The sequence below is a fragment of the Myotis lucifugus genome, unplaced genomic scaffold (genome assembly GCF_000147115.1).
Source record: "Myotis lucifugus unplaced genomic scaffold, Myoluc2.0 scaffold_2, whole genome shotgun sequence".
Classification (NCBI taxonomy): Eukaryota; Metazoa; Chordata; class Mammalia; order Chiroptera; family Vespertilionidae; genus Myotis; species Myotis lucifugus.
This window is the reverse complement of record NW_005871050.1, coordinates 25,294,231-25,307,475: the sequence shown is the minus strand read 5'-3', so window position 1 is coordinate 25,307,475 and position 13,245 is coordinate 25,294,231. Positions and strand designations below refer to the sequence as shown.

At 40.1% G+C, this 13,245-nt stretch overlaps 1 protein-coding gene and 1 pseudogene across 3 annotated transcripts in view; one reads left to right on the top strand and one right to left on the bottom strand.

Moving 5' to 3' along the window:
• Nucleotides 1–732: 732 nt before the first annotated feature.
• LOC102443034 lies at nt 733–2,284 on the top strand (annotated as a pseudogene).
• Nucleotides 2,285–11,569: 9,285 nt separating this feature from the next.
• CHRDL1 (chordin like 1) overlaps nt 11,570–13,245 on the bottom strand; it is a 155,475-nt gene continuing 153,799 nt past the window's right edge. For all 3 annotated transcript variants that reach the window (XM_006082234.3, XM_014459367.2, XM_023758604.1), the window contains exon 12: nt 11,570–12,087. In XM_006082234.3, the coding sequence (XP_006082296.3) occupies nt 11,957–12,087 (131 nt within the window). In that variant the 3' untranslated portion in view covers nt 11,570–11,956. The remainder of the gene's footprint in view (nt 12,088–13,245) is intronic.

Below are 13,245 nucleotides of genomic sequence, written 5' to 3'. Positions count from 1 at the left end.
AAATCAACCACAGAATTTCATCCTGCAGCTGACTGAATTACAATGCAAGTTGGACTCCCAGCCTCACAGGGTGTCTACTGTTAAAGTGAGGGCATTGATTAAGAGAAAATTATATCCTGTAAATTGGAATGGGGACATATGAAAAGATCCTGATGAAACTGGGGATATTGAGCCCCTAAACTCTAATTATTCTTCTTTATTTATGTAAAATGTCTCTCAACTCCCCCCTTTGGAAGTGGCCACTCTACCCACAAAGGTCAAATTGGCCTTTTCATTTCCATCTGAGATTAACCCTGCATTGCCTGAGGAAATTTTAATGGCCTGAGGCAGTTGCCATGCAAGACAATGCTGATTCTACTCAAGACCAACTCCAACCACCCTTCTTTGCTTCTAGACCTATAACTAGATTCAAGTGCTAGCAGTACCCTAAATGTGACATACAGTGTGTTGACCCATGAAGAGATGCATTATACTCCAAAAGAAATATTTATGTTTTCTAATTTATATAAACAAATCTGAGGACCATGTGTGGGAACCAATACTATAATGTGGGGTGATGATGGAAAACACATAAGGTTGCATTTATTGATATGGTCTCAGTAAACAGAGAGATTATGCATTTAATGTTGCAGATCAGAAAGTTAGAAAGGGATCTATCATTTTGGTTCAAACAGGGGCTAAAAGGTGGCCCACAGTGAGTGTATTAGAAATGTTAGCTCTATCTTTGCTTAATGTGAATCACAGTGCAGATCCTTAAGATTTGAAAGTAAAGCCCTACCATCTTGCAGATAACTATTCCTCTTTTGAGAAATAGCTCTTGGCTTGATACTGGGCATTAGTAGAGATTGAATGCTTAACCATGGGCCACCAAGTTAACATGTGGCCTGAGTTGCCCATCATAAACTGGGTGCTGTCAAACCCACCAAGCCATAAAGTTGGGTGTGCACAGCAGCACTTCAAGTGGATATTATATATATATGTGATGGAGTTCAAACAGGCCCTGAAGGTATAAGCAAGTTACATGAAGAAGTGGTCCAAATGCTGCTACTCTGCCTTTTATCTCCCAGTCTGCACCTATGGTCTCATGGGAAGTTTTCTATGATTAGGAGATGGAAGAAGGAAGACAGGTTTGGTTTACAGATGTTTCTGTATGATATGTAGGTACCACCTGAAAGTGAACAGCTGTAGCACTACAGATTTTCTCTGGGATATCCCTGAAGAACATTGGTGAAAGGAAATCCTCTCAGTGATCAGAACTTCTAGCAGTGCACCTGGTTGTTCACTTCTTTTTTGAAGGATAAATGGCCAAATGTGTGATTATATCCTGATTCGTGGGCTGTAGCCAATTGTTTGGTGGAATAGTCAGAGATTTAGAAGGACCATGATCAGATAATTAATGACAACAAAATTTGGGGAAGAGGTATATGAATAGATAACTCTAAATGGGAAAAAATGTGAAGATATTTATGTCCCATGTAAATGCTCACCAATGGGTGACCTCAGTAAAGGAAAATTTTAATAATCAAGTGAACAGGATGACCCATTCTGTGGATACCAGTCAGCCTCTTTCCCCAGCCACTTCTGTCATTGCCTGTGGGGCTCGTGAACAAAGTGGTGGGAACAGAGATTATGCATGGGCTCATCAATATGAACTTCTGCTCAGCAAGGCAAGTCTGGTTATAACTATCACTGAATCTCCAAACTCCCAGCAGCAAAGATCAACACTAAATGTCCGATATGAGTCAGCTAACTGGTGTCAGGTTGATTACAATGGACCACTTCCATCATGGAAAGAACAGAGTTTTGCTCTTATTGAAATAGACATTTACTCTAATACAAATTTGCCTTCCTTGCATGCAATGTTTCCACCAAAACTACCATCCATGGACTTACAGAATGTCTTATGTGCCATCATAGTATTTCACATAGCATTGCTTCTGATCAAGAAAATCTCTTCACAGCAAAACAAATGCAGCAATGGGTCTATGCTCATGAAATTTATTGGTCTTATCATGTCCCATCCCATCCTGAACAGCCTTTTGTAGACTGCGTTACAGCACCCACTAAGTGGAAATACCTTTCAGGGCTGCGTCAATATTTTCCAGAGGCTTTACATGCCCTGAATCCATGTCCAAAATATGCTGCAGTTTCTCCAACAGCCAGAATTCACAGGTACAATAATCAATAAATAGAAATGGGAGTGACCCTGCTTACTATTACCTGTAGTGACCCAATAGTAAAAATTTTGCTTCCTGTTCCACAATTTTATGTTCTGCTGGCCTAGAGGACTTAATTCCAGAGGGAGGAATACTTTCACTAGAAGACACAACAATGATTCCATTAAATTGAAAGTTAAAACTCGTGCCCTGCCCCTTTGGGCTCTTCATGCCTCTGAATCAACAGGGAAAGAAGAGAGTTATGGTGTTGACTGAGGTGACTGACCCTGACTACCAAGGGCAAGGCTTCTTATCAGAAATACTAATAGACATTTTTGTTATTATATAGGAGTCAGTTCTCCCTGAACATATAACACTTTAAAATATGTATATATGTAGCAATAAGGCTTCAAATATTTGAGGAAAAGGTGATACAAATTAAGAGAAATAGGCAAATCCACAATTATTGTTGGAGACTTCAACCCTCCTCTCTCAGCAATTGATAGAACAAGCCCATCGAAAATTAATAAGGACACAAAAGACCAGAATAATAATATCAACAACTGAGCTAATTTTCATTTATAAAACACTTGACCCAACAACACTACCCAACTTTGCAAGGCTTTTACCACCAAGGCTTTTACCCTATACTCAATAGGATGACACAAGTGACTTGATCCTGAATGAGTCCTGGGCTCAGCCATTAATTTAGGAGAATTTTTGACTGCATGATGCTAACTAAAGGATTTGTGCTTTGTCTTTCATAAGGATGTGCTCACAGCTCTTAAAAGAACAGAGATAAAGTTCAAGTGCCAGCAGTACCCTAAATGTGACATACAGTGTGTTGACCCATGAAGAGATGCATTATACTCCAAAAGAAATATTTATGTTTTCTAATTTATATAAACAAATCTGAGGACCATGTGTGGGAACCAATACTATAAAACTTTATCAAGCTTACAGAGCAGGTTTTATGATATGTTGTGCCTACTCTGCTAATGAATAATGTCTATATGAGGCAGAATTTTATTTAAGCCTTTGTTTTTATTATAATCTGGTAGTGAGAGCATAGAGGAGTAGCTGGACCTCACCACGTCAATTTTTTTTTTGCCAGCTATCATTACCAAATAATAGTTGTGCATTACCAAGGGACTTAGGTCAGTTTGTATCAGTTAGGTATTATGCTAAGCATTTTGTGTTCATTAACTTATTTATTTCTCAAAGCAATTTCAAGCGATAGGAGCAAGCAATGAAAAAAAAATAAGAAGAGGCTTAGGGAAGTGATATGACTTACCCAAGTTCATACTGCCATGCCAGGGGCTCAAGAAGTCTGATTTCATTATCAGTGTTTTAACCACTGCACTACACTTCTCTACTTGATGTTTTCCCTCATCGTCTTCTTAGAATATACAAAGTCAGATAGATGACATCAATAAAGGTCAGCCTTCTATGGAGCTGAGGACAGCCTAGATTCATATTAAAGGTATAAGGGCCTCAGTTATAGTGATCTTAATATGGCAACTGTATTGACTTCAATACTTTTGATGACATCTGTGAAGTATTTTTAATATTAACTTTATTGAGATATAATTCACATACCATAACATTCACCCTTTGTAGTCTATTCAGAATTATGCATTATTATCCCTGTTTGGGGAAATGAATTCTTTTGTATTTATAACAGTAGTCAAACTATGATCAATGGCACATTGTTTGACCATCTCTGCTCCCAAATGTCAAACCCTGAATGTTCCACCAGCTTCTTCCAGCCTTGCTCTTTGTGGGAGTCATGCAAATGAGCATTTAGGGTGGTTCCCTGAAACATGAGCATTTTTTTCATTTTTCCTTTGTCAGCTATTAACTAGCCCTGTCCAGACCTCCTATGAAAATTACATCTGTGAGGTACATGGGAAAGGCTCCACCCCACCCTGCTGGCACAAAAATATCTTTAGTATGAAACTTTAAAATACATTAACCTTTCAATTTCAGTCATTTCTTGAGGTTAAGATAGTGTTTCTTACTCTGAGGCCACAATCCTCAGGTTAACTAGGAAGTTGTTGTGAGGGACCTGCAAATCTGCCTGTGAGTGAGGTATTGTCTTTATTTTGAATAAATATATCCTACACATATATTTATTAATATTTCTAAAACATTGATGGCTGTTGTTATGATTAATAAAGCACAAAATGTTCTAAACTTGTACCGGATTCATAAAAACTTTTTTCATTATGTATTTTCTCAATCAGCAGATATGAAAAATACAACTACTATTATAACTACTATCATAGGATAACCAGAGAAAGTTTTGATTGACAAAAGAAGTCACTTGCTAGGGCATCAGCTTATCAGCAGTCATTAACACAATAGTTCAAATAAATTGTATTGATTTAAGGTAGGCTATTGCACAATTCCATTTTAAAAGCAGAGAGGGGCCGAAACCAGTTTGGCTCAGTGGATAGAGCGTCGGCCTGCGGACTGAAGGGTCCCAGGTTTGATTCTGGTCAAGGGCATGTACCTGGGTTGCGGGCACATCCCCAGTGGGAGATGTGCAGGAGGCAGCTGGTCAATGTTTCTCTCTCATCGATGTTTCTAACTCTCTATCTCTCTCCCTTCCTCTCTGTAAAAAATCAATAAAATATATTTTAAAAAAAATAAAAGCAGAGAGGGGATCAGATATGGCCCCAAGCAAGTTTAGTGGACTAGAGAGGTCAAATTTTGGGGTGTCATTTGTGCTTGGGGAAATGGATTCTTTATGTATTTATGACTGTGGTCAAACTTTGATGGATTATCGTTTGGTTGGTACTACTCTAAAGAGCCAAACCCTCAATGTTCTCCAGCTTCTTCCAGTGTTGGAAGACACTCAAGGGGGAACAAGAGGGCGCTGAGCACCAGGGGTGGAGACTAAAAGGGAAGGAGGGCTTCCAAATATGTGACCAAGACCAAATCTGCCTAATTCTTTGTTGGGAGGGCAAGGATATAGTAATGTCTACCCCAAACCTTTAGGAGACTACATTAGACTTCCTTTCCTTTTGAACTTCTCCCTTGGTTTTGTTCTTTCTCAGAACCTCCTTCTTCTATATTTACTTGCAAATCTTCACAATTCTATCCAACCCAGAGTCCCACTTTCTATCCAAAGCCATTAAATCAGCTTGAATTTTCTTGTGTTTTTCTGAAGGGGTTCTTTCTCCAAAGTTGCCAGAATGTCTCAATATTCTTGGAGCTTGTCTTCAGTTTCCAAAACTTCAGGGTATCCCATAGGCCACGGCTCTGACTTCAAATGCACAATGACCTTTTCCTTTCAACCAAATACCATCCTCCTTCCTGTTGCATTGCATCAGAACCTTCTCAAGCCTGTGTCTTGCTCCAGGCATCCCCTTGACTGTGGCTTGGGGTTAATATCTGGTCCTTTCCAATCCCACCCCATGTGATTGTGTATTTGTTCCAGATCCAGGAGAATAGTTATACTCAGATTGGGTCTGCACTAGCCAAAGCAAAATAGACATTTGAGGAAAAAATTGGCCAGTCCCAGCAGAAGTTGCCTGACAACCAGCTGATTGCCTCAATTTTCCTCTCTTCCTGACATGACCTCAGGGCCATAAGTGGCTACTTTCCTTGGCACTAACAAGGAAAACGTACAGTGACTTCAGTTGTTTGAGAAGAGGCCATATCTCAAGAGGTACTCCAGAGAGCTGTTTTTCTTAGAATTGCAGAGTAAAGGCTCCCGAGAACTGGGCTGAAAAGTTTTGTGCCTTTTTCCAACCTCTGTCTACCTGCTACCTAGTGGCATGTGGGTGGGGGTGGGGAAGATGGGGGATGGCTAGAAGGTGGGATAGGTATACAGGGTGTAATCAATAAATAGGTGCATTGTCTACAGAGAATTTCAGAACTATAATAGAACCAAATAAAATTTGATCAAAATTTATCACCATTATGTTCTGGCATTTCTAAACAATGTCAGTGATAAAATACATTTTGATATGCCACTGCCCCCACTCCAGCACCTAATGGTTCCTTTATCCCCTTTGGAGAGTCATACTTCAGGAAATACTTCATCAAAAATTTCCTTCATAAAAATTTCTCTGTAGTGTATTCCATAGCTATAGGGCTCTCCTCTGTATTTTCCTTGGTGAAATTTTGTTATAAAGGAAGAGTTATAGTGGGTACCCAGCTGTCCCTACCAGGAGCATCTATAATTATAACAGAAGTTACCAAAAGAATCAGTTCTTTAGGCCAACATTTGTTCAAACTCTTTTAAAGCAGTAAAACTGTTTTCAAACAAAATATTTGTGGAACCTTAACCTCTAAGTCTACTTTATTTTTTTCCATATTGATTAAGGTATTACATATGTGTCCCCCCCCCATTGCCTCCCACCCTCCCACTCATGCCCTCACTCCCCTGGTGTCTGTGTCCGTTGGTTAGGCTTATATGCATGCATAAAAGTCCTTTGGTTGATCTCTCCCCCTTATTCTAAGTCTACTTTAAGCCTCATATTTAATGTCATTTCCTCAGGGTAATCTTCCTTGTCCTTTTATGATGAGGACACATTCTTATGATCTACACTCTCCTAGCACCTTGGACTTGCCCTTTAATACCACCTATCACACTTGAAATTACTTTGTTCAGTGTCTGTATTCCCTGGGAGATTATAACCTCTGTGTAGGCAGATATCAGGTCTATCTTGTTTATCATTGGAATTCAAAAACCAAGCACACATGGTACTTGGCCCTGTGTAAGTGTTCCATAAATGAATGAATGAATGGAAGCCTTCTGGTTACTACAGCCTATAAGTAAATGAACATTGGAAATAGCCCTGAAACGTTTCACACTGTGGACTTTTATTGAAATCACGGTAAACAACAATACTCTGATTGTTTTTCAGAACAAAAAATGTGGCCAGCCATGTGATTACATTTTAAAACTAAATGCATCGGCCACAACTCCTTGCTTGTAGAGGGTAGTTTCATTCCTAATTTCCTTGACATGTAAATTTTATTCTTGTTAATCCTGGCTGAAGTTCTGTGGGACATCCCTTGTTCTTTTTTATACCAGGATCCCACAAGTTTTCTCCTTTTTAGCTATGTCAGGTTGGCACTTCCTTCAAAACCAGGCTCAGGTTCCATTTTGTGACTGAAATAACCCAAGCATGCCTTCCCCTTACTTTGAATTACTAAAGTTCAAGAACAAATGGCTCACCTAATTTAAAAAATGGAATTTACTTTGTACTTGTTATGGGCCACCATCATTATCACTTTATATTATCTCATTTAAGTCTTACAGGGACCCTGTGAGGTAGGGACTATTCTTATTCCCACTCTACAGATAAGGAAACTAAGAGATGAAGGAAACAGGAAGAAAGGGAAATAAATGTGAATTGTTTATAAGTATTAACTCCTTGTCTTCTGGTTTCCTGATGGGAGTGGGCTCATCATTAGGTTTGTCTGCAAACTTCTTAATTTATTATCAATTTTGGTGATGATTGCAGGACTGAAAATAGCTACAGCCCTTCTCCAGTGTTTCTTTTCTCTGTCATTACCTCCTGCTGAAACCATCTACTTATATGAATACAACCTTGAGTTTCTGAATTTATTTCTGATGCTCCCTCCTAGGGCTGGCACAGGGCCAAGGCCAAGTGAGTGCCAATGGACAGCTGCACAGGTATTTCTCCACAACACTATTAGAAAAGTAGCCTCACCCCCTTCACAAGGCCTCTGTTGTCATCAGAGCTGCTAGTTCCTACTATAAACAAACCCAAACCTGGACATTTTAGATAAGTACCAGGTTCAGACATAAAAGAAGGAGGAACCTGGAAAAGCAGGAATGGCAAAGCAGGACATTAGCGCTATTTATGAGTTGTGGAGGTAGGGACTGCAGATACTTAGGCAGGAAAGGTAGGTATGGCTTGCTTAGTTTGTGCAGCCTACTTTCCCCATCCCCACAAATATCAAACTCCACCCCCACCCCAACATATGCACAATTCCCTCCTATTGCCTTCCTTGTCAGAAGGTTTTCACTCACTCCAGTCCTCTGCCTGTAATTTTGCAACTGGGGAATTCATTTTGAGGGTAATAAAGAGTAATAAAGTGTTTAAATGTGAAAAGGTATCTGAGGGTTAAGCAACTCTCATTTACTTCACTAAACTTGCTTCCTTCTAAGCCCCAGACAGCTGCCCTGAAGGGATTCAGTTTCTGATTGTTGAGTGAGGTCATTAACGGCAGAGTCTGAGGTTCTTTGTGGAGCAAGGCAGGCCTGGGTCTGGAATAGCTGGATGTAAAGGGTGTAATGACAGTACTAGGGACCAGAAGAGTGCATGATGAAATGGAGAGAGGAAGCTGTCAAGTTCAAACTTTGTCTTCTTTGACGTTTTGCCAAGAGCCTGCTCCTGATCCCCTCCCACCCACGCCACCCCACCCAGAAAAGTGAAAGGAAACTCACTGCTCACTCCTTTCTCCTCACACCCTGCTCTTGCCCCCAGATCCGAGTTTAAGAAGGTAGTGATTAACACTATATATAACTTAGACTGGGAATCTGAGCATCAGATAGAATGATGTTTCCATAAGAAAATGCATGCTCGATTCTAAATATTTGGCCAATACTTCATTCCTAGATCAGGGATTGCTTATACTTGGAGGCAACTCAGAGCTCCTCTTATCTACATTGCCTTGAATCCAGGCCCCAATTCTCTTGTATTGTCCATTTTGTGAAGGCACCATATACACCATGTTGGAGTCTAATTATTCTCTCTCTCTCTCTCTCTCTCTCTCTCTCTCTCTCTCTCTCTCTCTCCTTCTCCCTCTCCCTCTCCCTCTCTCTTTCTCTCATAGATAAAAATTATTGTAAGATGTACCATAGCTATTCTACACTGCCCCAATGTTCCACCACTAATGACTTCTGTGTTGCTAACACCAATGCATATTTTACTGTCCTTATGTTATCTGACATTTCACCTTTTTTATATCTTGGCTTCTGGTTGGTATTAGGGGTTTGAGGGAATAGAGTTTGGATCAACATATGTGACAAAACTCTTACCCTGCTCCCTATACAAATCTACCACTGAGGAGCAGCCTAAAATTGAGGCCCTCTTGAAATCCAAGTCAATGGCCTTCTGTCCCCAGTCTCTTAAATGTCTTGGCCTAAAGGGAAGCCAGAAATCAATGGCCATTTTCAGTGCCATGCCATTTTGAACATCCATGGTCAAAAATGAACATTCACTGTGCACCAGACACCGTTCTATTAACTTTACATGCATTAACTAAACTAACCCTCACTGTAAGATTGCAGGCAAAAGGGAATGGTACCACTATTAACCCCAATTTTATAGTTGGGGAAATTGACAAACACAGCTGGTAAGTGCAGAGCTGGGATTAAAAATTCAGGTAGTCTGATTACAAAGTTCCTTCTCTTAGCCATTATGATATAGTGTGTGTGTGTGTGTGTGTGTGTGTGTGTGTGTGTGTGTGTGTGAACCTGAATGAGAAACAGCCTGGCTTACCTACCCATCACCTGTTACCCAGTCTAAAATCAGCATTGTCCAGAGAGTCAATCACTTACACAGCATTATCACACACGATTTTTCAAAATTAACATTTTATTAATTTAAAAATCCAGAAATACAGTGACTACATAAAATAAGTACCATATTTAGGTACATGTCCTGTGGGAAGAGTCAAAGGATAATACTGTTATGTTACTCTTAATTGTTTACATGAGTTAACTATAAAATGACTACAACTGCTAAATAGTACTTATGGTCTTTGTTGTTCCAAGTGTTTATAATACAAATAAATACAAAAGAAGAACCACATCCATTCCTATCTACTAACTACAGGCATTTGGCCTCTTCTTCCTATGTCCTACTCCCTACACAACATCAAACACTGGAGGGTTTCTATGTTGGCCCAGCACAGTTCCCTAGTTCCCACTTCACACAGCATTTTGTAAAGGTGTGTCCTATCACCTGGGGGTAGGAATCTATCTAGGGAAACTCTCTGGGTGTTCTCTGAAGGTTGAGCTTTCAGAGAACACCTGGGTGGGAAGGCTTTGGGGTGAATCATCAAGAAGGGGAAATCACCACTTTGCTTCAGGATCAGTTACTTCTTTCCACACCATGGAAATACTGCCACCTCTGGGAGGGAGACAGCAGCAATTTAACAACCTCTCTCCAATAAGGCTCCATGCCTTTCAGCCCTGATGTGTTACCTCCCAGCCCTGATGTGTTACCTCCCTTTCCTGAGGAGAATGTGTGTAAGGGGCTGTCTGGCCATGAAACACCTGCCTCGTGCTCTTTTATGCTCTTTTATGAAAACAGACTCCTAGTGCAAGTTGCCATACAGACTGAACATTTTTTTCATTTGTCCCTATTGGTGTCAAACATTCTAAGAAAAAATGTTGCTCTCACCTATGATTATATAATAAGAAATATTGGATTTCTGAGTCCTTAATATTTTTAAATACTCACTAGAATTCATTCATGCTCTTCAGAGGAGATAAATCTAAAAGGCAGGCTTGACATCCTTGCTATAGAGAATTTATAGTTTTCCCACAAAAATAATTTCTAAAGCCAGGCCTCAGAATGGATAACTTATGCTCTTGTATTGGGCTGCAAATAGACATTTTTGGACTAGCCTTCTCTAGGATTCATGATTCAAATCCATGCTTGATGGCTGAGATTAGAATGGCAGGAAGATTTAGGAAAAGATCTGTTTAGAATTACCATCTCCCCAAATCAGCAATAATCCTCCTAACTAAAGAGCTGACACTCAGAAGCTCATGAAGACTGAGACCCTTTGTAAAGTAAAAATCAACTGTAATTGGATAATAGAAACTGCCTTTTCAAGGAGCTTCTAGGATTTAATAATTTCACCTACATTTTTGAATTAGAGAACTATGGTCTCAGGAAAATTAGTGAGTATTGCACTATTATTTGGTGAGTTTTACTGACTTGAAAACACAAAGAGGCGTCAACTCCTTTATTCAACAATTACTTATCTTATATGGATTCAGTTTCTGAAAAGGGTACCCAATTCCAACTTCTTCATGAAGGCCCAGTACATTCAGGGAGAAAAGGGAAGTGGTATCATTAGGGAAAAGTTATTTACCACTTCGAAGTGCATGCAGCCATGACATGGTATTCTTATTTTGCAACCTGCTACCATAGTTGGTGACTTCAAAAAACTTACCATAGGCCCAAGGGCATAGCCTTCTGCTCACAGTTCCTTATTTATCCTTCTGGGTTCTAACAACTGCCAAGCTACTTGGAAGCCAGTTCAAGAAAAGGAGGAGAGAGTCTATGCTGGTGTTGCCTCATAATGAAGGCTGTAGTTTAGAGTGTGTGTGTGTGTGTGTGTGTGTGTGTGTGTGTGTGTGTGTGTGTGGTTAATTTTTTAAAAACACACAAGACATTCTTTCATACAAATATTTTTATCTGTATTACAGAACCCCTACTAAGAAGTGATTCCTTTCTCTTTCTTTCATTGAATAACTTTCTAGCTAGAAACCCTAGGGTTTTGTTTACTCTTTAACCTGTAAAGAAATGTAATTCTCCAAGAAACTAGAACAGAGTTATGGTGTTCCATCTCTCTTCTTCCTACAAATAATTCAAGACTCTTCCAATCTCTTTGGAGAAGATGGTTAAGGGGTGACACACCACTCCACATAAAGGAGCAAGTTATGCTGTGCATAGCGTGAATAATTAACTGCATTTGAGTTTGTATTTTAGAGCACTGTTGACTTAAGCAAAATAAGCCTGCAGTCCAGCTGCAGCTTGAGTTTTCTTGCTTTACCCTATCCAATGCTGTCTCGTCTAACAGTGGCCCTTTTCAGACCTTTCCAGGTACAAAACCTTGACCAAATCTTCAAGCTCTGTTCTGCACACACGACTTGAACACATCTGGCTGATCTGAGCTTCTCCTTCGGTGAATATCTTCCACTGGCCTAAAAGATAAACACAAAGTGGCTTGGATATGTAATAAGTGAGCAGAGCTAATTAGGAGTATAATCAATATCCCCCATACTTCCCCACTCATACATTAACCTACCAGGGGATACAGTCATGTGGTTTCAGCAAAGTAGCCCCCAAAACACTTTTCTGGGGGCAGATATGGAAAGTTGACCATGGAATTTTCATTTTGACACACAGCATTTGTAAGAATCCCAAGAATAACACATAACTGACTCCTCAAGAGTAAAATTTAAGTATTATTCTTGGAATTTTTACAGTGTATTTAGCATTCGCAAAATGCCCCACTATCAGGTTGTTACTATATAGGTGGTTCACTTGGCACCAGGTCAAAGTTTGAAACATACTACCTGTTACATTATTGGGGCTTTGCTTTGATTACTTTGGGGGGCCCAAATGTTGGTTTGGGTTACTTGGTTATTTACTGCCCTTTTCTCTATTCCTGCTATCCTTTGTTAAAACTCTGTGTGTGTGTGTGTGCGCGCGCGCGCGCTACGCCCGCACGTGTGTGTGTGCACGTGTATGTGTGTAGTTAATTTTTTTAACTCCACACAACAACTGATTCTCTCTATAAAAGCTTTCTGCTATGCTTGCAGCCTGTCCTCACCCCCTCTTTAGCACCCCTCAATCCCTTCCTGTGGTTCCTTATAGAGTTCCATTTTCACATCCCACATGTGATCCCATTCTGCTCCAGGTAACCATGGCTGTATTCCCCTGTTTTCACCTCTCCATGGAACTGTCCACACTTCCAAAGTATCCTTGTCAATTTCTCTATCCCATATTCTGTCATGCTGAACAAACATTTTTGAGTGCACACTCTGTGCTCAAAACTGGAAACTACCTCAGATCTCTGGCTCATTCCTTTTCTAACTTTCCTGGTCCTTGAGAGTGACAAGATCTTCCTTTTCCTGTTATCATCTTGCCCTGTCCAATAGCATACATACCAACTGCCCATCTGGGATAGCCTCTTCGGTTTTCTTTTTATTCCCGCACTCATGGTGTCACACAGGGAGAACTCCTAGTCCAAAGTTAGCAAGCTCCTTTTAATTCTGAAGCTGTGGTGAACCTCTTTTTTTTCACTAGCCACAAAAAAACCCACCACCACCACCACCACCAACACACACACACACGCA